The 21,591-nt window shown below is 53.4% G+C and overlaps 4 protein-coding genes across 7 annotated transcripts; 3 read left to right on the top strand and 1 right to left on the bottom strand.

Annotated features, from left to right (window-relative positions):
• Nucleotides 1-4,696: 4,696 nt before the first annotated feature.
• SYVN1 (synoviolin 1) lies at nt 4,697-11,895 on the top strand. Of its 4 annotated transcripts, none has more exons than XM_044943695.1 (16): nt 4,697-4,911; nt 5,753-5,901; nt 6,127-6,219; nt 6,309-6,461; nt 6,589-6,637; nt 7,058-7,161; nt 7,799-7,925; nt 8,020-8,119; nt 8,194-8,259; nt 8,355-8,471; nt 8,566-8,729; nt 9,019-9,147; nt 9,240-9,395; nt 9,506-9,662; nt 10,459-10,610; nt 10,686-11,895. In XM_044943695.1, exons 2-16 carry the CDS (start codon nt 5,770-5,772, stop codon nt 10,790-10,792), a joined length of 1,806 nt encoding a protein of 601 aa, XP_044799630.1. In that variant the 5' UTR covers nt 4,697-4,911; nt 5,753-5,769; the 3' UTR covers nt 10,793-11,895. The 4 variants fall into 4 exon arrangements, with proteins under 4 accessions (XP_044799630.1, XP_006056554.1, XP_006056555.1 ...); XM_006056492.3 differs by having other exon boundaries at nt 4,699-4,911; nt 9,476-9,662; XM_006056493.3 differs by lacking the exon at nt 4,697-4,911 and adding an exon at nt 4,932-5,112 and having other exon boundaries at nt 9,476-9,662.
• MRPL49 (mitochondrial ribosomal protein L49) lies at nt 11,803-15,837 on the bottom strand. The gene is made up of 4 exons (XM_006056491.3): nt 15,705-15,837; nt 14,179-14,329; nt 13,272-13,396; nt 11,803-13,160 (listed from the first exon to the last, which is right to left on the bottom strand). Exons 1-4 carry the CDS (start codon nt 15,780-15,782, stop codon nt 13,014-13,016), a joined length of 501 nt encoding a protein of 166 aa, XP_006056553.1. The 5' UTR covers nt 15,783-15,837; the 3' UTR covers nt 11,803-13,013.
• A 69-nt stretch (nt 15,838-15,906) lies between these two features.
• Nucleotides 15,907-17,577, top strand: FAU (FAU ubiquitin like and ribosomal protein S30 fusion). The gene is made up of 5 exons (XM_006056494.3): nt 15,907-16,049; nt 16,317-16,399; nt 16,493-16,637; nt 17,184-17,239; nt 17,404-17,577. Exons 2-5 carry the CDS (start codon nt 16,325-16,327, stop codon nt 17,527-17,529), a joined length of 402 nt encoding a protein of 133 aa, XP_006056556.1. The 5' UTR covers nt 15,907-16,049; nt 16,317-16,324; the 3' UTR covers nt 17,530-17,577.
• Nucleotides 17,578-20,129: 2,552 nt separating this feature from the next.
• ZNHIT2 (zinc finger HIT-type containing 2) lies at nt 20,130-21,471 on the top strand. Its single transcript, XM_006056495.3, has one exon. It carries the CDS (start codon nt 20,236-20,238, stop codon nt 21,433-21,435), a length of 1,200 nt encoding a protein of 399 aa, XP_006056557.2. The 5' UTR covers nt 20,130-20,235; the 3' UTR covers nt 21,436-21,471.
• Nucleotides 21,472-21,591: the final 120 nt, after the last annotated feature.

Below are 21,591 nucleotides of genomic sequence, written 5' to 3'. Positions count from 1 at the left end.
ACATGAGTTTGAGCAAGCTCCAGGAGTTAGTGGTGGACAGGGATGGTGATGGACTGCAGCCTGGCATGCTGCAGTCCATGGGGTTGCAAAGAATCAGACACAACTGAGACTGAACTGAACTGAAGTAGTATTTTTAAAGTTTTAATTTTCAATTGTTTACTACTAATATTTAGAAATGTAGTTTCTCTTGGATCCTGACCTTCCATCCTACACCTGCTGAACTCACTTAGTTCTAGTGGCTTTCCTGTGGATTCCTTGGTAGTGATTTAGCCACTCAGTCATATCCAACTCTGTGCCTTCATGGACTATATAGCACACCAGTTTCCTCTGAGATTTCCCAAGCAAAATTAGTGGAGTGGATTGCCATTTCCTTCTCCAGGTGATCTTCCTGATCCAGGGACTGAACCTGGGTCTCCTGCATTGCAGGTGGATTCTTTACCAACTGAGCCACCAGGGAAGCACTTAGTAGTATTATTTAGACAATAATGTTGACTGTGAGCAAAGACAGTTTTATTTCTTCTTTTACAATCTGTAATTTTCCCCCTTTCCTTAGTCTCCTGGCCAGGACCTCCAGCACAATGTTGAGTAGAAGTGGGAAAAACAGACATCCTTGCCTTGCTCATCTTCAGTTCAGTTCAGTTCAGTTGCTCAGTCGTGTCCAACTCTTTGAGACCCCATGAATCACAGCACTCCAGGCCTCCCTGTCCATCACCAACTCCCTGAGTTCACTCAAACTCATGTCCATTGAGTCAGTGATGCCATCCAGCCTTTTCATCCTTTGTCGTCCCCTTCTCCTCCTGCCCCTAATCCCTCCCAGCATCAGGGTCTTTTCCAATGAGTCAACTCTTTGCATCAGGTGGCCAAAATATTGGAGTTTCAGCTTCAGCATCAGTCCTTCCAATGAACACCCAGGACTGATCTCCTTTAGGATGGACTGGTTGGATCTCCTTGCAGTCCAAGGGACTCTCAAGAGTCTTCTCCAACACCACAGTGCAAAAGCATCAATTCTTCAGCACTCAGCTTTCTTCACAGTCCAACTCTCACATCCATACATGACCACTGGAAAAACCATGACCTTGACTAGATGGACCTTTGTTGGCAAAGTAATATCTCTGCTTTTCAATATGCTATCTAGGGTGGTCATAACTTTTCTTCCAAGGAGTAAGTGTCTTTTAATTTCATGGCTGTAATCACCATCTGCAGTGATTTTGGAGCCCCCCAAAATGAAGTCTGACACTGTTTCCACTGTTTCCCCATCTATTTCCCATGAAGTGATGGGACCGGATGCCATGATCTTCGTTTTCTGAACGTTGAGCTTTAAGCCAACTTTTTCACTTTCCTCTTTCACTTTCATCAAGAGGCTTTTTAGTTCCTCTTCACTTTCTGCCATAAGGGTGGTGTCATCTGCATATCTGAGGTTATTGATATTTCTCCCAGCAATCTTGATTCCAGCTTGTGCTTCTTCCAGCCCAGTGTTTCTCATGATGTACTCTGCATATAAGTTAAATAAGCAGGGTGACAATATACAACCTTGATGTATTCCTTTTCCTATTTGGATCCAGTCTGTTGTTCCATGTCCAGTTCTAACTGTTGTTTCCTGACCTGCATATAGGTTTCTCAAGAGGCAGGTCAGGTGGTCTGGTATTCCCATCTCTTTCAGAATTTTCCACAGTTTATTGTGATCCACACAGTCAAAGGCTTTGGCATAGTCAATAAAGCAGAAATAGATGTTTTTCTGGAACTCTCTTGCTTTTTCCATGATCCAGCAGATGTTGGCAATTTGATCTCTGGTTCCTCTGCCTTTTCTAAAACCAGCTTGAACATCTGGAAGTTCACGGTTCACGTACTGCTGAGGCCTGGATTGGAGAATTTTGAGCATTATTTTACTAGCGTGTGAGATGAGTGCAATTGTGTGGTAGTTTGAGCATTCTTTGGCATTGCCTATCTTTGGGATTGGAATGAAAACTGACCTTTTCCAGTCCTGTGGCCACTGCTGAGTTTTCCAAATTTGTTGGCATATAGAGTGCGACACTTTCACAGCATCATCTTTCAGGATTTGAAAGAGCTCAACTGGAATTCCATCACCTCCACTAGCTTTGTTTGTAGTGATGCTTTCTAAGGCCCACTTGACTTCACATTCCAGGATGTCTGGCTCTAGGTGAGTGATCACACCATAGTTATTATCTGGGTCGTGAAGCTCTTTTTTGTACAGGTCTTCTGTGTATTCTTGCCACCTCTTCTTAATATCTTCTGCTTCTGTTAGGTCCATACCATTTCTGTCCTTTATTGAGCCCATTTTCCAAGGATTTCTCTTGATTGAAATTTAATTCTATTGTGGTCGTAGAAATACTTTATATGACTTGAATTCTTTTAAATTTATTGAGTCTTGTTTACTGTCCCACAATAAATCCATCTCCCTAGAGCAGAAAGTGGCAACCCACTCCAGTATCCTTGCTTGGAAAATCCCATGGACAGAGGAGCCTGGCAGGCTACAGTCCACAGGGACAAAGACTAACACGAACGAGCAACTTAGCATACACACACTATCAGTCTAGGTAAATGTTCTGTTTTCATTTAAGAAAAACATGTATGCTTTAACAGAACATATATAAAGTGTTTTGTAAATGTTAATCAGGACAAGTTATTGATATTATTGCTCAAGTCTACTATGTCCTTGCTGATTTTCTGCCTACTTATTGTTCAGTCAATGAATGAGAGAAGATTATTAAACCCTTTGACCATTATTATGGATTTGCCTATTTCTCTCAGCAGTTCAACCAGGGAAGTCTCATCAGTCGTGATACTATTTGCTTGGAAATCTACTTCTGTTCAGTGTGGGGCAAAAAGACTCAGGCCTCCATCCTTAAGCTCAGCGCCTCTAAAAATGAGAGTCAAGTTCATTGCCAATGTCAGCCCAGGGTGCTGAATGCCACTATACTGGAAGCACAAGACATCATGGGAACACACAGAAGGGGCCCCCATCCAACTCAAGGAGTTAAGCAATGTTTACTGTGTTGATAACTGAGGAGAAAGACATTCCTTGGAGAAGGAAAGGACTTTGTGGACAACATTTAAATGAAGGAAAGAGGAAGAGGGCAGATACATAACTGGGGGGAACACAGAGGCATGTGGGGTCACAGAAGCTCAAGGAGAAGACTTTTAAGAATCAGAGAGATGGGGATGTCCCTGGCGGTCCAGTGATTAAGACTGGATACTTCTACTGCAGGGTGCACGGATCCCATCCCTGGAGGATCAGAAATCCCTCATGCTAATCGGTGCAGAAGGAAGGAAGGAGAGCGCGGTTGAGTCACGAAAGAACTGAAAGCTGCCCACTGGATATAGTCATTAGAAAGTCATAGATGGTCTTATAGGGGAGCCAGCTCAGTGACAGGCTACAAGTTAAACTGGTCAGGCCAACCCAGGTTAACAAGTGGTGATAAAGGTGACTGAGACTAACAGTATGGGAATTGAGTTTGACAGATCCGGTGTCCATCCCAGGACTTGCTAAATCTCTATACCTCAATTTTCAACATATAAAATGAGAATGTATAAAATAAGAACACATAAAATGGAATGCAGGAGACATAGGAGACGCGGTTAGAACCCTGGATCGGGAAGATCCCCTGGAAAAGGGCTTGGCAACCCACTCCAGTATTCTTGCCTGGAGAATCTCCTGGATAGAGGAGCCTGGCGGGCTACAGCCCATAGGTCGCAGAGTCGGACACAACTGAAGCAACTGAGCACACGGTACAAAACGAGACTAGCACCACTAGCTTATCATCTTTAGCGGCTGATGATTAAATGCTATGACGGAGAAACACGCAACGCACGGTGGGCGCATTAACTCTATTCTGTCAATGAGCAGACGAGGTTGGCTGACGACAGCCAAGATCTGGCGAACTGTGGCTACGGCGGCCCGACAGAACGATCTAAGAACAGCAACGCCGTAGGCTTGGGGAGGGGTGAAAGCATGCTACGGTGAAGTCACTCCCTTTGCATAGAACACTCCCATCGCAAGGTGAACCGGAATGAAAGGTCTATCTTCTACTCAGTCCCAGGTACACCTCCCTTTCGCGGCGCAGCAAACGTTCCCCTGGGGTACACTCAGAACACCCGCCCATGGATTGCGCCCTCTCTACTCGCTACCCTTCTGGGTTTGGAGCTAGCCCTAGGCAACGCTACCTTCCGCCCCTAGCAACGGCTCAACTGCTTTCCTCTTCCTATAGGCCAGCAGTTTTCGTTTCTTTTTCTGATTGGTCCGCGTAACTCTATTTTGAGCAATCAGTAGCAGCCACGGGGATCTAACACACTCCCACCCATTCTGGGGGTGATCTAGGAGGGAACACGTTTTTATTTCCTGCATCCAGTTCTCTGAGAAAGCGCCTAACTTATCAAACTGTTATGAGTCCCCTTGGAATGAGTCTCTAAGACATTCTGTTTATTTCTCTTAGGCCCGTAATGTCTTTCCCTTGCCTACGCAGCCCCTCCGAATGGTACGGCCCGCACGACTCCCCTCCCGCCCTCCTCGCCCGCTGGCAGCTTTGAGAGCCCGAGTCCTCGGCTAAGTTAAGTCCACTCAGCGGCGGAGACGCTACCATCTGTGCTTAGTAAATGGGGAGACTCTAATCTTCGGGTGCCCCTCTGCCGCTCAGACCACTTCTCGCCTCTCTCATCTGTTGCGCGAACAGTAGGCGCGAACCCCACACGGGTGGTGGCACTGCCGCTCCCGGTGCCACTGGCAGCGCGGGCATGGGAACGGGGCGCGTGGTACGACCCACGCCCCGCCCCGCCCCGCCGGAAGTGAGGTGTCTCACCCTCCAAGTTCCGGCTCGCAGGGGGTGGGGAGTGTTGTTAACCGGGGCCGCCTCCGCAGTTGCGGGCATTGAGCGGGCTCGCGGTGCTGGGCTCCTGGTGAGTGGGCCGGGGTCGGGCCGGGGTTGTGGTTGGAGTCGGGACCTGGGCGTTCCCCTTCGAGGCCTCCGGGGTTGACGCGCCCCCTCAGCCCCGCCGCCCGCTGTCGGCCTGTCAGCTGGCGGTAGACGGGCGCCCGCGCGGCCGCTCTCCCGGAGGCCCGGCCCCGCCTGCGACGCTCGCAGCTCCCGGCGCTTACAGGTGCGCGGCGGTGGGGGCGACCCGGCTCCCTATCCGTCCCACTCCTGCATCCTGACGGTCGGCCGTTTCTCCGGTGCCCCGAGTTGACACTGCCCCGGGGGGTGGGGGGCGCCAGGGTTCCAGGTTGACGTACCCCGCCCCGCTCCTGCGGGGCGCGCGTCAGAGCTGCCCACCCTGACCGAGCTGTCACTGGCGCTGCCCCTGCCCGTCTGCGCCCCCCAGCGCCTTGCCTTCTCCCAGACCAGGCGGCCTGTTCCCGCTTCTGGAGGTTTCTGCTTTTGTATCCCACCCCATCAAAGTCACTTTTAGGGGCAAAGGGAGCAGCTCCCTCCTCCGACTTTGCCGCCTTTCCTCATTCTTCCCTAGAGGCGGCGGTCTGGCAGGCAGCGTGGAAAGAGCCCTAGATTTGAAACGGGACTAACCCAGGCTCCAGGCCTTGCGTCAGTGTGACCACTTAACCCCTTTGAGTCTTATCCTTCTAATTTGTAAGATAGGGAAGCATATGTTATTCTTGACGCGATGATGGTGAGGACGAAGTGAGGTTTTCTTTCCTTTCTCCTGTTTGTTAACGCTGCGTCTCAGGCACGGTGCTAAGCTTGCACGGTGTGGGCATCAACAGTTCTTTCTTTTCCCCTTGCAGGTCCTCAGGCCAGGGCAATGTTCCGAACTGCCGTGATGATGGCGGCCAGCCTGGCGCTGACCGGGGCCGTGGTGGCTCATGCCTACTACCTCAAGCACCAGTTCTACCCCACGGTGGTGTACCTGACCAAGTCCAGCCCCAGCATGGCAGTGAGTTCAGGGCTCAGGGAGGGAGGAACTCCCTGGGAGGCAAGGAGGAGTCTGCTTCAGACAGGGGTGGGGCTAAAGGTCAGATAGGTAGGACAAAAGTGAAGTAGCTGCCAGACCTAATTTGGAACCAGTTGTGATGGGGATGTGGAGAGGTTCTTGAATGATGAGCCCCGGACAGAACAAGGCAGAAAGTGACCTCGAAACATAGCCTCTCTTCACTCCTAGGTCCTGTATATCCAGGCCTTTGTCCTTGTCTTCCTCTTGGGCAAGGTGATGGGCAAGGTGTTTTTCGGACAGCTGAGGGCAGCAGAGATGGAGGTAAGATGTTCATGGCTCCGAAGGTGAGGGGCAGGGAGCTGGGCAAACAGAATGTCTGAGTTCCATATCCTTCCTTGTTCAACCTCCAGCACCTTCTGGAACGTTCCTGGTATGCTGTCACTGAGACTTGTCTGGCCTTCACCGTCTTTCGGGACGACTTCAGCCCCCGCTTTGTTGCTCTCTTTACTCTCCTCCTCTTCCTCAAGTGTTTTCACTGGCTGGCTGAGGACCGTGTGGACTTTGTGAGTTGGGTCAGGGGATTCTCTGGAGCAGAATGGCTGGAGGGCAGACTCATGGAGTGAGGGCTGGGTTGGGGGTGTGGGGTGAGCCCCAGACTTCCTGACAGGCCCCCTCTCTGCTCTGCCTCAGATGGAACGCAGCCCCAATATCTCCTGGCTCTTTCACTGCCGCATTGTCTGTGAGTGAGACCCACGGGAGTGGAGAGGAGGGAGCTGGAGGGAGAAGAGGCGCCATGAAGGACTGGAACATGAAAAGTCATTAACCATGGAGCATGCTGTAGAGCATAGGCTGCCCGCTCCACCCACAGCTGTACAGGAAAGATAATTTAGGAAGTTAATTTGCATCATCTCTGCCCTGTTCCACTCCAGGGCTTCTCAACTGCCTGGCCCCTTATTAGCTCTTTGCCTCCTCACCTGGAGCTTGGGCCACCCTTAGGCAGAACCAGAGATCCCAGGGGGCTGGGTTTGGTGGAGTGTGCCCACCTGACTAGATGGCTGGGGCCATGGTGGGCTTGAGGGTGGGAGCTGTCTTGGAGCAGGAAGTGGCTGTCAGGCCCTGGGCTGACCCCACCAACCTCCCATTTGGGGGGTCCCCACAGCCCTTATGTTCCTCCTGGGTATCCTGGACTTCCTCTTCGTCAGCCATGCCTATCACAGCATCCTGACCCGAGGGGCCTCTGTGCAGCTGGTGTTTGGCTTTGAGGTAAAACTGGCTTGGGAGGTTGGGAGGACAAGCCTGAGGTGGCACTGCACGTGCCTTGAATCACTTCACAAACCTTTACTGAGCACCTGCTCTGTGGCCAGCCCGTGTGGCCACCAAGGAGCAGCTGTCAGTCAGTCCCAGCCCTGCCCACTACACACTCCTGGAAGAGTGGGCAAAGCCTAGAAAGGCACGTGTGGAGGAGCCCTGACCTGTTGCTCAGGGAAGGCGTCCTGGAAGTTGATGCCAGAGGAGCTGGCTGTTAATGGACAGAAGGAATTAGCTGGATGGACGGCTGGGGAGGCGTGTCTGGTGGTGATGGTTCATCTTTGTTGAGTGCTTTCTGTATGCCGGGCCCTGTGCTGAGCATGACCTGCGTCTGTTTTAATCAGCAAAGCAACACTGTTACACAGGAGCAGTTAATTCTGTCATTGACAGACATGCAAACTGAAGTTCAGAGTGGTCTAGTGAGTTGCTGAAAGTCACATCAGCTAGTGAGTGGAGAAGTGAGGAGGACCCTGGTGGCATCCAAGCCTGTGCTTGTACCGTGGCACTCTGCTGTGCACAGGCCTGGGGATAGCAGAGTTGGGCTGGAGCAAGGGGGCTGCATTCTTACGTTCCCTGCCCCCCTGCCCCCCAGTACGCCATCCTGATGACCATGGTGCTCACCATCTTCATCAAGTATGTGCTACACTCCGTGGACCTCCAGAGCGAAAATCCCTGGGACAACAAGGCTGTGTACATGCTCTACACCGAGCTGTTCACAGGTGAGGAGCCTGGACCTCCCCAACCTGTACCAGCGTCCCCAGCCCTGCCTACCAAGTCCTGTGACCTGCCACTCTCTGTCCCCCTGACGCCCAGGCTTCATCAAGGTCCTGCTGTACATGGCTTTCATGACCATCATGATCAAGGTGCATACGTTCCCTCTCTTCGCCATCCGGCCGATGTACCTGGCCATGAGGTGAGTCTAGCCGGCCCTGCCACACCTTGAACCCCTCCCCCTGTCTCCCTCCTCTACTGAAACTGTCCTTTCAGGCAGTTCAAGAAAGCTGTGACTGACGCCATCATGTCTCGCCGAGCTATCCGCAACATGAACACACTGTAAGTGGGCCTGTCCCAGCTGCTTGCCCAAGCTCTGCCCCAGGTGCCCCGCCTCCAGCTCTGGTCTTGACGTGCCCTTGGCCTGTTCTGACCAGGTATCCAGACGCCACTCCAGAGGAACTGCAGGCGATGGACAATGTCTGCATTATCTGCCGAGAAGAGATGGTGACTGGTGCCAAGAGACTGCCCTGCAACCACATTTTCCATACCAGGTGGGAGAGGCCCAGAGGAGCCTGGGCATCAGGGGTGGCTCTGGGAGGCAGAACCCCAGGGACCTGCCAACCACTGCCTGGTCTTGATCCCCAGCTGCCTGCGCTCCTGGTTCCAGCGGCAGCAGACCTGCCCCACCTGCCGTATGGACGTCCTTCGGGCATCGCTGCCGACCCAGTCACCGCCGCCCCCTGAGCCTGCAGATCAGGGGCCACCACCTGCCCCCCACGCCCCACCACTCCTGCCCCAGCCCCCCAACTGTGAGTGGCCCCTTCATCTGGCCGTCCAACACTGTTGGGTACTTGCCCTGAACTGGGAATGGGAAATCTTGAGGTGAAAGAGTCCCTGCCCTCTAGACGGGGTGGGGGGGGCCACAAGGGCTGGTCACAGGAAGAGACATAGATGATTGCGGTCACAAGTGATCTGTGCTGAGCTCAGAGAGGGCCTGTGGGGACAGAGGACAGAGGACGTCCAGACCCCCTCCCCCTGCCTGCATCCTGGATCTGTCTCAGTTTGGACCTTTTCTCACCACCGGTCTTCTCTCTGCAGTCCCCCAGGGCCTCCTGCCTCCCTTCCCTCCAGGCATGTTCCCGCTGTGGCCCCCCATGGGCCCCTTCCCGCCTGTCCCACCTCCCCCGGGCTCAGGAGAGGCTGCGGCCCCTCCGTCCACCAGTGCAGGTGAGCCCTTTGGAACCACATCAGCCAGGGGATGGAAGCAAGGGAAGCAGAGGCCCGTCAACACTTGCTGACTTCCTGTTCTTGCTCTTCAGCTGCCCTTTCTCGGCCCAATGGAGCAGCCACAACCACAGCCGCTGCTGCCGCCTCTGCCTCAGCACCTGGTCCTGCCTCCTCCCCGGAGGCCAGCCCTGCCCCCGGCTTCCCCTTCCCCCCTCCCTGGATGGGCATGCCGCTGCCTCCGCCCTTTGGTAAGTGGGGCCTCTCCAGGGGTGGTTTGGGGAGGTGGGGGGGTGTCAGGCCCAGGCTGAGCCTCTCTCTCTCCCTTCAGCCTTCCCCCCCATGCCTGTGCCTCCTGCAGGCTTTGCTGGGCTGACCCCAGAGGAGCTGCGGGCTCTGGAAGGCCATGAGCGACAGCACCTGGAGGCCCGGCTACAGAGCCTGCGCAACATCCACACGCTGCTGGACGCCGCCATGCTACAGATCAACCAGTACCTCACCGTGCTCGCCTCCCTGGGGTACGTCTACACCTGGGGCCAGGGTGGGCGGCGGGGGTGTGGAGCTGCCGAGAGCAGGCCCCCAGCGGTGGTTTTCGGCCCTTTTCTCCTGCCACCCGTTGATTCGGGCATTCTACCTGTAGGCACACCCAAGGTGTCAGGGTTCTCGGTGTCTTTTTATCCTGCCCCTGCACAAGGCCTGTCTGGATCTACGGAGGAGTGGGGTTTATCAAAGAGCTGACCTGAATCTTGTTCCTTTATACTTTCCTAAAGTCAAATTACTCATAATTCCTGGTACTTCAGTTTTATCATGTACACCCTCTTGACACAGGGTGACACTTTGGGAATCACGGCCCTTGATCTGAGACAGCAGATGAAGTCACCTGGAGCTAGCCTGGCCCAAGTTCAAGTCCTGATCCTATCACTCACTCACTTTGTGACCTTCGTTACCTTGTTTGAATAGAGGTGTTCTAATTCCTATTCGCAGGGAACGTGTACAAAGTGCTTGGTACCCAGCAATGTCAGTACAGACTTGGAGGGGAGCCTGAGTCTGAGACTCGTGTGCTTTGTGGGTTACTCCGTGGACTGTCTTAGTTGGGGGGACTCGGCAGTGTAACAGTGAATGCGGCCCGCAGTCCCTGCCTGTTCGTGGTTTACAGTCTGTGGTACAGAATTTCAAGGAGTCACGCAACACGTGTTCACTGGCGTCCGCTGGTGACCACGTCGGTGCTGGACTTCACCCTGCCAGGCGCGCCGAGTGCAGTCTGTCCAGTCAGGCCAGGATGCCACGCCCTCCTCTCATCCCTTCTCTTCCTAGGCCCCCCCGGCCCGCCACCGCAGCTCAGCCCACTGAGGAGACTGCCCCTAGCGCTGTCGCTGCCACCTCTTCCACCAGCATCCCCAGCTCTGAGGCCACCACCCCATCCCCAGGAGCCTCCCCACCAGCCCCTGAACCCGAGAAGCCTTCAGGTAGTTGCGGTCAGCCCCCAGGGAGTGGGCCAGGGGCCTTGTCTGGGTTCCACTCCTAGACCTCTCTGTCCCCAGCTCCTGAGTCAGCGGGCACTGAGGAGCTGCCTGAAGATGGGGAGCCTGATGCAGCGGAGCTGCGCCGCCGCCGCCTACAAAAGCTGGAGTCCCCTGTTGCCCACTGACAACGCCCCAGTCTTGACCTGCCCCCTCTCGAGCAGCCCTCGCTGGGACACATCCTGCCACCAAGTGCCAGCTCCCTCCCTCCCTGCACCAGGGAGCAGTAAGCCCCAGCTCTGAGGCAGAGGAGGTGGCACCCTAGACCAAGTGCAAAGAGGCTGGAGGCCCCAGCTGACCCCAGCCCTTGCAGTCCCCTGGCAGCCATGGGGATTTGGGGTCACTTCCAGGCTTCTTCTCCAACCTTTCAGCCCTGTATTCTGCTGGGCCCGTGAAGGCAGAAAGGTGCAGCATCTGAGACGCCCTCTGACCCCCCAGTGCCCTTCTGGGAGAAGGGGCAGCCCCTCTGAGCCCCGCTTGTGTGTGGAGTCACGCTGCAGTGCCGAACAGTATTAGCTCCCGTTCCCGAGTGTGGACTCAAGGGGCTGGAGGCAGGCCAGGAACTTGCTCCTGGCCCGTCCACCAAGACTGGTACCTAACCTCTTTTCCTACCTAAACTCTCCGGAAGTTCTTTGCGGTGGTCTGCTGTGCCCTTTGTGCCCTGTGGCACTTCCATGTCTTACTGGCAACCACACAACTCAGGGAAAGGAGTATCTGGGGGTGGAGGGGCAGGCGACAGCACCGAGGGGCCCTGCTGTGCCCCTCCCCCCCGGGCCCTTTTCTCCCTGTAGTTTAAGGTGAGACTCTGGTCTCACCCAGCAGGCACCGGGCAGCCTCACTCTAGGCTGAGAGCTCGTGTGTCTGATTCTGAACCACTGCAAGCCTCAGAACCTACGGAAAGGCCACTTCTTAACTTGCAGAATTTTTCTTGAGTTTAGAAGAATGGGAGTTACTTCCTTGCTGTCTTCTGGCTTAAATTTTGAATTGGAATGCCTGACCCCCAGGAAAGGGAAGCAGGAGTGCTGACTTCCTCATCTTTCCAGTTTAGAAAAGGCTCTGGGCCAGGTAGGGCCCACAGGAGCCAAGGCCTTGCCTGCCGTCTTTTTCCCCTTGGTTTTATGTTACAAGAGTTGCTAGAGACAGTTTCAGATGATTATTTAATTTGTAAATATTGTATAAATTTTAATAGCTTAAATTGTATATACAGCCAAATAAAAACTTGCATTAATGACTGGTGGAACTGGTGTGATAGGATTGGTGTGCCACACTCCCTTTTTCTAAACTCAGGTTGTAGACTTGAGAGTGGCCTGGAATCTGCGGGTTTATTTATACAAAGCAGTACTGTCCCTGGGCAGTGTTGAATTATTAAGGTCTTACTGAACCCCAGAGAAGGTAACTACCTTGCCTGAGGTCAGAGCAAGTAGGGGAGCCATGCTTTGAACCCTGTCTTGAGGCAGCCTGATGCTGAGGTGGGGGTGGGGTTGGATCTCAGGTCTCGGGCCTTTAGGACTCCCAAGGTGAGGCAAGTGTGAAGGTTCCTTGGCTGGGGCAGGATAGGACGATAGGGACAAAAGGTCAGTATCTTCCTGCCTCAAGTACGTTGTCCAGCCTTGATACCAGGTCAGTAACCTGGAAAGGATGGCCATGGGCTGCGCCAGGAACTCTCAAGGAGCCCTGCAGGCCAGCTAATCACTTAGCTTCCTGGAGCTAGAAACCCAGTCAGGCCCAACTCTAATACAGAATGAGATGGAGGCCACTTTTTACCTCTCCATGGGTAAAAGGAATGAGCCCAGGGTCTGACGTGCATGGCACTTGGAAATGAAGACCTCCAGGATCTGTGTCTGAGTCATCCTGGTTTCTCTGTAGTCTCTACCAAGCCAGGTCTGACCTAGAAGGGCTCAAGGATTTTTTGCAGCAGTGAAGGTCTGTGGGCCAAGGAAGAAATGTGCCCAATGGGTCTGCCCTGGGCTACCCTCCGGTAAACCAGGCTGGGCTATTGCTTTCGAGAGAGAGGCAGTTAACCTCTAAAGCTTGAGTAGCTCAAGTCAAGGAGCTCCAATGAAGGGAGAGCAGGATCACGCCCAAGTGGGGCCGCGAGGCAATTAACACTCCCCTCAAGCTTGGCTGTTTCTGGTGTGTCTCCAATGTCAGACAGCCCTCCCCCAGTGCTGGCACCCATACCGACTCCCATTTCCTCCTTTATGCATGCAATGCCTGCTCCAAAAGCCCTAAGCCCTGGTCTCTGTACCCCCTCTTTCCTTGTTGCTCCAACAGCCTCCTCCCTCCTCCTGGGATCCCCGGGACTGCAGTCTGAGGGGCATGCTGTCACGGAGGCTGCTCAGCTGGGCATCAGAAGCCCTTCTCCAGGAGCCAGGCTTTGAGCTGCTGATCAAAGTAGCCCTTGATCCGAAGGGTACCGGTCACCTCATTGACCTGGGTGATAGGTGTCTTCCCCAGCAGTGGGCTCAGAAAATCTTCCACATCCTTCTGCAGGGCCTGGGGGAAGATGACGGATCAGGCCTGGTCAGGAGACCCTTCTCTCCAGAGGCTCCTGTCCCTTCAGCCCTGAAAAGTCAGAATTGGACCCTGACCTACCCACCTACTTACCCAAATGTCCCCCTCCACCTTCCGGATCACAGTCATCTGACGGTTTCCATGCGTGATGTCCTTGTAGACTGGAATGTTGTGCATCCGAGAGCGCCGCACGAAGTAGGGCAGGTTGGGTGGGGGGTCTGTGACAGAGAGGGACAGGGATAAGTCAAATGTCCTCAGACTTCCTCTCACCTTGCCTTTCTCCCCGATGTGTAGAGGGTCAGTGAACACAAGGGCAAAGCCACCTCCAGACTTCAGATCAGGAGACCCGCGCTTTGCGTAAGCTGAGTGCCAGGACCAGCTTGTTCACACTGGTACCTCAGGGCCCAGCACGGGCCCGGCACCAGCAGGTGCTTAAGAAGTGAAGTCGGGGCTCTGCCTCCCTGGATCTTTGGATCCCCCTCTGGAGCCAATCGTTGCCCTTCTCCACTAGGTCAGGGAGGCTAAATTCAATCTGGCACAAAGGGATGGCGATTTACAAGAACCGAATACCTAGCACAGACCGAGCTCTGCACAATCCACTTTAATGTGCTAAGCAGATGATCTCTATTTTGCTGAAACTAAGGCTGGGAGAAGCTAAGCAACTAGATCACACTGGAAATGCATGGCAAAACCAAACCTGGACACAGAACTGCCCAACTCCCAAGCCATGTCTCAATTATGGCCAGGGTGGAAGTTTTTGGATCATCTCTCTATGCTTCACTTTTCCCACATGAGAACACCTCACCCCAACAGTGTGAATGGATGGGTCCTACTAAAACAGGTATGCAATCCCCGGCCCTTTGTTGAACCTAAGATGCTAGCTCTAAGTGATTTCAATATAACCCTCTGGGGAGTTGAGAGCCTGGGCCAGGGCAGACAGACCACTAGGGAGGGGGATGTTTCCCTGCAGCCTTCAAGTTATCCCCATCACCCAGCTCACCTCTAGGGGGCTGCCAACCACAAGGAGTGGGATAATGTTCGTGCTCTGGGGGCTTTGGGATGCTGGTAGGGGGTAACAGGCGCTCCACAAAACGGTATTCATCCACAGACTCCAGGAAGCGGGGGTAATCAGGAGTCCCCTGGGTCTGGCTCTGAGACAAAAAAAAAAAAAAAACCTCTCCATCAGCTGGCAGAACTTCAGTTAAGTAGAAAAAGGAAACATTACAGGCAAAAAGAATAGCATAAATAAAAGGCTGGAGTTTAACTAGTATAAAAAAAAGGCCGCTCACTGCACTGCCACCCCTTTCCTGGGGTCAGGAGGTAGGAAAGCACCAGACTTGAGTTTGCCAGGCTGCAGGGTACAAGTCTGAGGGTACAGGGTTACCCTCAGGGTACAAGGCTGAGGATATGATGGTTAGCGCCACGGACTCAATAGACAAACTCTGGGAGATAGTGAAGGACAGGCACAGCAAAGACTGGTGTGTGCTGCAGTCCATGGGGGACACGACTTAGTGACTGAACAACAAAGGGTACAAGTCAGGAACTCAGAAGGGCCTGCCTCTCAGGATTTTTGTGGGACTCAAATGAGAAATGTGTGTATACCTCTGGAAAGACGAGTAACCCTAGGTCTGACCAATCCGGCATTTTTCAATATTTTAGCTTCCTCTGAAGATTCTACTGAAATATTCTACCTCTGGGTTAGGGACTTTTAGCAATCGTGATAATTTTCCACTCACACTCATCTGACGTGACCTTCCCTCACCTGGAACATTTCACGCTCAAATTCTTATGGACATAACCAGGCACTAAGTGCTTACGGGTACTGTTTTCACTTAATTCTTTTAATTCGACATGTTAGGGGTTTTACTACCTCCTTCGTACGTCCAAGACAGATAAAGACATTAGCAAACAATATACCTAAGGTCACATTACAGTCTGTTCTTCCATACTTCTCCCAACAGAAAGCCCGGGTTCCCAGGGTTACAATGAAAATGAAAAGATGAAGCGGCCTATATATCTTGAGTCCTAGGTTCCCAAAAGCGTCGCCAATGATCTGGGGCCAATCCTCAACCTTTGCAACGGCTTCTTCAAAAAAAAAAAAAAAAAAAAAAAAAAAAAGGAGGCAGCCAAAAAAAGAAAAAACTAGAGAGCGAGAGTCGGATGTGCTGATTAACTCAAGTTGTCCTGTTAATTAACTCAAGTTGTCCTCCAATCATATTTCAATCCTGTTAATTTAATTAACTCAAGTTGTCCTCCAATCATATTTCACCTGTTAATTTAATTAACTCAAGTTGTCCTCCAATCATATTTCAATCCTGTTAATTTAATTAACTCAAGTTGTCCTCCAATCATATTTCAAGCCCCACGTTCGGAAACGCGCTCCAGGCCCTGCAACCTTCTCTGTCAATCTTGTATCTGAGCTCCAGAAAAGTGCCCCCTAGGGAGGGCGCAGTTTTTAGATTATAAGGCACACAGTGAGCCTCACACCTAGCCCTCTGCCCCCAGCTCCAGGATCAGCTCTCTCACCAGTCGCCGTAATCCGCAGCCCGGCGGGACACCGGTTCTCCAGCCCCGCAGCACAAACCGAAACGTAGCCACCGCCATCTTGAACTGTCCCCTAACTAGCTTTCTGCGCGCGCAATCAGCCTGGTCCCGCCCCTTCCTGTTCGCCCCGCCCGGGACCGAGAAGGCGCCTGCGCAATCACAAGGAGGCGGAGCCAGAACGGCTTCGGGAGGTACAAATATCAGAGGCCTTGGCGGTCGCTCCTCAGTGACGTCGCACGCAGCAGGCGGAGAGGACGTACGCTTCCTCGCTCCTTCCTCTTTCTCGACTCCATCTTCGCGGTAGCGGCAGCGGTGTCTGCGATCTAGGTAAGAGTTCGGCTACGGGTGGATCGGAAGGACTTAATAGCATATTGGCCTCGAGGTTAGAAGACGCGGAAAAAACAGGGAACGAGGGACTGTTCTTGGGGTTGATTCCCGTCGATCCTCCCTGGCAATTCGGGCCTTACCCACGTGAGACCCCGAGACCACCTACTTCCCTGCGCAGTCGTCCCCAGCCGCCCACCCATTTACCGATCCTCGTCTCTCCCAGAGTATTTATTCTCTTAGAAACCACCCTCCCTGTATTTTTTTCAGTCGCCAACATGCAGCTTTTTGTCCGCGCCCAGGAGCTACACACTCTCGAGGTGACCGGCCAGGAGACGGTCGCCCAAATCAAGGTAAGACTCCCTGGTGCCGTCTGGTTTTTGTGTGTGTGTGTGTTCTTCATCCTCGCTCCTTGCGGGAACGCTGAACCTTGTTTTTGTCCGTAGGCTCATGTAGCTTCGTTGGAGGGCATCGCTCCAGAAGATCAAGTCCTGCTCCTGGCTGGCACGCCCCTAGAGGATGAGGCTACTCTGGGCCAGTGTGGGGTGGAGGCTCTGAGCACTCTGGAAGTAGCCGGCCGCATGCTTGGAGGTGAGTTGGGGAGGACTGTATTTTGAACCGCTTGTAATCTTATGGGTGTAGAGTGTGTCCTCAATCCAAGGTGGTTCTTCCTGTTTACCTCCCTCAGAAGGAACTTTTGAGCGGTCCACAGGAGACTGAGCCAGAGTGTAGTTCTGTTTCAGTCACTTACTAGATAGACTCTTGTCTGTGTCCTAGTTTGCTCGCTAAAACTGGGTCGTCAGACCAGATCACCAAAGGGCTCTTTGTCATTCAGTTGCTAAATGTGTTCTTCTTTTTGCGACCCCATGAACTGTAGCACACTAGGCTTCCCCATCCTTCACTATCTCCCGAAGCTTCCTTAGGTCTTGTTTAAAGTCAGGAGCTAGAAAATTCTGAAGTGACACCCCAGAATGTACCAGACTAGACGTTCTTGGTCAAAGTTCAAATCTCTATGACTTTGTTTTCATTTCCTCTTGGGCCCATCTTGCCTTTAAAACCTTAAGTTGAGGGAGAAAGGATTTTGCTCAGTGGTGCCTTCTTGTTCTAACTGCTTGCTGTCCTCCTTTCCCACTACAGGTAAAGTCCATGGTTCCCTGGCCCGTGCTGGGAAAGTGAGAGGTCAGACTCCCAAGGTAAGTGAGAGTATTGGTGGTGGTGTTTGGATTTTGTTTTTTCTGGCACAGCTAAGCCAAAACCCTGGGCTCTTGCCCTGTTCGGTTTCTTTGTTATTGGCAATGAGCCAGAGGGAAGGCCTAGAAGAGGCAACCCAGGTCTGATCATCCCTCCCTTTTCCCAGGTGGCCAAGCAAGAGAAGAAGAAGAAGAAGACGGGCAGGGCCAAGAGGCGTATGCAGTACAACCGGCGCTTTGTCAATGTTGTGCCCACCTTTGGCAAGAAGAAGGGCCCTAATGCTAACTCCTAAGTCCTCTGTAATCTTGGCTTTCTCTAATAAAGCCACTTAACCCAGTCATACCATTGTTTCATCTTCATTTCCAGGGCCTGAGGGAATGATGTGGTTTCTAGGGCTAGTGGTATGAACAGGCCTCACTTTGGTTTCCTGGCATTATGGACTCAGTGACTGGACGGGAGTGGAAGAATGGTAAACATGTTTTTAAAAAACTTCCTGTGAAAATTGGTAACCACAGAGACCAGCCCTTGGGGGAATATCAGTCTAGTGTTTCTCTGAACTGGGAATAGGTGTGGCCTTCCTGGAGTTCAGGTCAGGAATCTGGTCTACCCTAGCTTTAGAAAGTCTTGCCTGATCACATTGGCACTGCAGTGATCATTTGTTGTGATTTCCTGACTGGCCTTGCTAACCTAATCATAGACGTCACAGGTGAGGTTGCTTGGTTGATGGGCTTAGTGCTCCCAGAAGTGGAGTTATCTGGAGCTGATTAAGGTTTCCTAGAAACACATGTATACGCATTCATTGATTCTGCTAAGGTTTTTGAACCTCATGGTTCTTGGGCTACAGCATACTATGGGGTAAAGACCTTGGGCTCTAGACTTAGGACTGTCTTGAGTCTGTATCCTTGTTCCATTTATTCATTGGCTTTTTTTTTTTTAACTGTGTTATGCAGCTTACAGGATTCTGGTTTCACAACCAGGGCTCGAATCCAGGCCTGGCAGTGAAAGCACTGAGTCCTAACCACTGGACTGCCCGAGAAGTCCACTGCCATCATCTCCCAGATCTGTGTAGCTCCATGGGGAACTTTGGTTGCACCATCAGGGATCTAGTTCCCTGACCAAGGATTGAACCTGAGCCCCCTGCATTGGGAGTGTTGAGTCTTAACCACTGGACCACCAGGGAAGTCCTTGCCATCTTCTCTTGAGAGTTGCTTTTGAGGATTAAAGGATATAAAGTGTTTATATCAGCTCCTGCCATCTAGAAAAGTACACAAATGTACTGGCTATTTTTGTCTTTTATAGTGAGCTTTCTAGAAAGACACTGGCCCCATCTCTTTTAGGAGTTTAGTTTCTTATGAGGAAAGCAAGAAAACTAGTTAAAAGTGTTACTAGTTACAAGAAAGTAAGCAGGGTGCTGTAATGAAAGAGGAAGTGAGTGGTGGACAGACAACTACCCTAGGAAGGTCTCTGAGGATGGGATATGTGAGACCTTAAACAGGAAATGATTAAGTGGTGACGTGAATTTTGCAGCCAGGAGAACTCTGGGGGTGTGGAGCAGATCCTGCAGGGTCTTGTCAGATGTGGAGAGGAGTGTGGTTTCAGTCCAAGTGCAGACCAGGGTTTTAAAGTAAGGGCCTGCTGGGATATGACTTGTGATCCACTTTCTCTGGCTGACTTTTCTGGAGGGCTGGCAAAAGGAAACTGGTTAGGCTGGTGTCATCTAATTGAAGAACAAGAAGCTTAGACCACCAGGGGTAGTGTGGGTGTATGTACACTGTTGCTCAGTTATGTCCGACTGCAACCCCATGGACTGTAGCCTGCCAGACTCCTCTGTCCATAAGAGTTTTCCAGGCAAGAATACTGGAGTGGGTTATTTCCTCCTCCAGGGGATCTTCCTGACCCAAGGATTGAAGCCCTGTCTCTTGCGTCTCCTGCATTGGCAGGCAGATTCGTTACCACTAGTAACACCTGGGAACCCACTTCCCTGGTGGCTCAGATGGTAAAGCGTCTGCCTGGAATGTGGGAGACCTGGGTTCAATCCCTGGGTCGGGAAGATCCCCTGGAGAAAGAAATGGCAACCCACTCCAGTACTCTTGCCTGAAAAATCTCAGCGACACCTGGGACGGGGGGATGCAAAAATGAACAGACTCTTCAAATCCTTCCAGATCTTGGTAGGGAAATAGATGATCCATATTGAGAGAAAAACAAGGTATTTTAAAGGTAGAACTGACTAGTTGTGGGACTGGATATGAGTTTTAGTTGAGGCAGGCACCAAAGAACCAGAGCTTTCATGGGTGCCATAAATCGAGGCTTAATGGCTTTGGGCACAGTTGGTGAGTCATCATCCCCAGTCTACCACAAACTCAGTTCCATTAGGACAGGTACCCCATCTCATTTTGCTCTTCGGTGTATTTTCTTTGGAAGTCAGGGAGGAGCTCAAAAATTTTAATGTTGCTTCCTCAAGAGGGGAAATGCCCCCAACACACCCTGTCTAGGCTAAGTACCCCTCCTTGGTCTTCCTTTCACTCTCCTTCCATTCTTCCCTAGTAGAATGGTTGCCCCTCCAGCGCAGAGACGCCTCATGTCCCATCGACTTGGCACAGTTAGTGGCCTAGAGTAGGTCAGTTCAGTTCAATTCAGTCGCTCAGTCGTGTCCGACTCTGCGACCCCATGGACAGCAGCACGCGAGGCTTCAAGTTTAGTCAAGATTGGGTTTTGCCAAAGCGCTTTATGATGCTAAAAGCAACCACTAGGGGGCGGGCTGGTACCGACCGAGCTCCCATCGCTCAGGGCGGGGCTACCTCACCGACGGCTCCTGTGCCGTATCTCGGGTCATGTGGGGGGCGTGGCTTGACCTCCGAATGCGGGCGGAAACTGCAGAGAACGGCTTTGACGAAGCGCTCCGTCGGCCCCGCAAAGAGGCGGAAGTAGCCGAGAAGCGCCGGAAACATCCGACCTGCGGCGCGTGTGTGGTCCTTGGTGGTGTGTTGCGCCAGTTGCCATGGAGCCGGCCGGGCCGTGTGGTTTCTGCCCCACTGGGGAGGCCCAGCCGGCTCGCTACACCTGCCCTCGCTGTAACGTGCCCTACTGCTCGCTGCGCTGCTACCGGGCGCATGGCAGCTGCGCCGAAGAATTCTACCGTGACCAGGTGCTGGGAGAACTGCGCGGTCGTAGCGCCTCGCCCAGCCGCCTGGCCACCTACCTGCGCCGGCTGCGTCAGCAACGTGAGACCGAGGATGAGCCCGGGGACGCAGGCCTCAGGCCTGGCCCGGCTCCCGGCGGCCTCTCAGGACTCTGGGAGCGGCTGGCCCCGGCCGAGAAGGTGGCCTTCGAGCGGCTGCTGAGCCGAGGCGAGGCCGGGCGGCTGCTGCCTCCGTGGCGGCCATGGTGGTGGGGTCGCGGGGCCGGGCTGCGGCTTCTGGAGGAGCTGGGTGATACCCCAAGCGGTGATGCCGAGGAACTGGAGCCCTCCCCCGCGATGATGCCGCCGGAACCCGTGAGGGATGAGCCCGCGGCCGTCGGGCCGGTTCTTGGAGACCTCCCCGGGGCCTGCCCTCCCGCCGTGCCCACCCGGATCCCCGCGCTGGCCAGCCTGAGCAGGGGCCGGACGTCGCCGCTCGTGCGCTTCCAGCTACCCAACGTGCTGTTTGCCTACGCACACACTCTGGCCTTGTATCACGGCGGCGACGAGGCGCTGCTCTCGGACTTCTGTGCCACACTGCTCGGCGTTTCCGGAGCCCTGGGCGCCCAGCAGGTCTTCGCCTCTGCCGAGGAAGCCCTGCAGGCCGCAGCCCATGTGCTGGAAGCAGGCGAGCATCCCCCCGGACCTCTGGGCACACGGGGTGCCATGCGCGAGGCCGCCCGCATCCTGCTGGGTGAGGGCCCGGCCAACCAGAAAAGCTACACGCTGGCAGCGCTGGGGGACCTGGCACAGACCCTGGGCCGGGCCCGGAAACAAGCTGTGGCCCCCGAAGAACGAGATCGCCTCTACCGAGCCCGAAAGAAATGCCAGTTCCTTCTGTCTTGGACCAACGAAAATGAGGACGCCCTCACACCCCTGGCTTTAGACTGTGCCACGGCCCACCGAGCTCACACTGTGGCGGCCGAGGAGGTGGCAGCCCTCACGGGGGAGCTGGAGCAGCTTTGGGGAGGCCCCCTGCCACCTGCCCGGAGGACTCTCATTGAGGAGCTCCCCGGCTGAACCCTTTGTCATTAATAAAAGGCTGTGACCGCTCTGCCCTGTCGCCAGTGCCCATTTCTGAGTGGTGGTTCTTGTCCCACTGTCCCCCAGACTCTTGGGCCCACAAACTACCTATCAGCTTCTCCTTGACTGGGGCTGACCCAACCAGTCTTTAAA

Source organism: Bubalus bubalis, chromosome 5 (genome assembly GCF_019923935.1).
Source record: "Bubalus bubalis isolate 160015118507 breed Murrah chromosome 5, NDDB_SH_1, whole genome shotgun sequence".
Classification (NCBI taxonomy): Eukaryota; Metazoa; Chordata; class Mammalia; order Artiodactyla; family Bovidae; genus Bubalus; species Bubalus bubalis.
This window is presented reverse-complemented; position numbering and strand designations above follow the sequence as displayed.

Excerpts from the sequence above, each read along its gene's own strand:
- FAU (XM_006056494.3), top strand. The coding sequence starts at position 16,325 with ATGCAGCTTTTTGTCCGCGCCCAGGAGCTACACACTCTCGAGGTGACC. Across the intron at positions 16,400-16,492 it reads AGACGGTCGCCCAAATCAAG|GCTCATGTAGCTTCGTTGGA; the intron begins GTAAGACTCCCT and ends TTTTGTCCGTAG. Across the intron at positions 16,638-17,183 it reads AGCCGGCCGCATGCTTGGAG|GTAAAGTCCATGGTTCCCTG; the intron begins GTGAGTTGGGGA and ends TTCCCACTACAG.
- ZNHIT2 (XM_006056495.3), top strand. The coding sequence starts at position 20,236 with ATGGAGCCGGCCGGGCCGTGTGGTTTCTGCCCCACTGGGGAGGCCCAG.
- MRPL49 (XM_006056491.3), bottom strand. The coding sequence starts at position 15,782 with ATGGCGGTGGCTACGTTTCGGTTTGTGCTGCGGGGCTGGAGAACCGGT. Across the intron at positions 13,397-14,178 it reads TGGTTGGCAGCCCCCTAGAG|ACCCCCCACCCAACCTGCCC; the intron begins GTGAGCTGGGTG and ends TCTCTGTCACAG. Across the intron at positions 13,161-13,271 it reads AGGTGGAGGGGGACATTTGG|GCCCTGCAGAAGGATGTGGA; the intron begins GTAAGTAGGTGG and ends ATCTTCCCCCAG.
- SYVN1 (XM_006056492.3), top strand. The coding sequence starts at position 5,770 with ATGTTCCGAACTGCCGTGATGATGGCGGCCAGCCTGGCGCTGACCGGG. Across the intron at positions 6,462-6,588 it reads CTGAGGACCGTGTGGACTTT|ATGGAACGCAGCCCCAATAT; the intron begins GTGAGTTGGGTC and ends GCTCTGCCTCAG. Across the intron at positions 9,396-9,475 it reads GCCGCTGCCTCCGCCCTTTG|CCTTCCCCCCCATGCCTGTG; the intron begins GTAAGTGGGGCC and ends CTCTCCCTTCAG.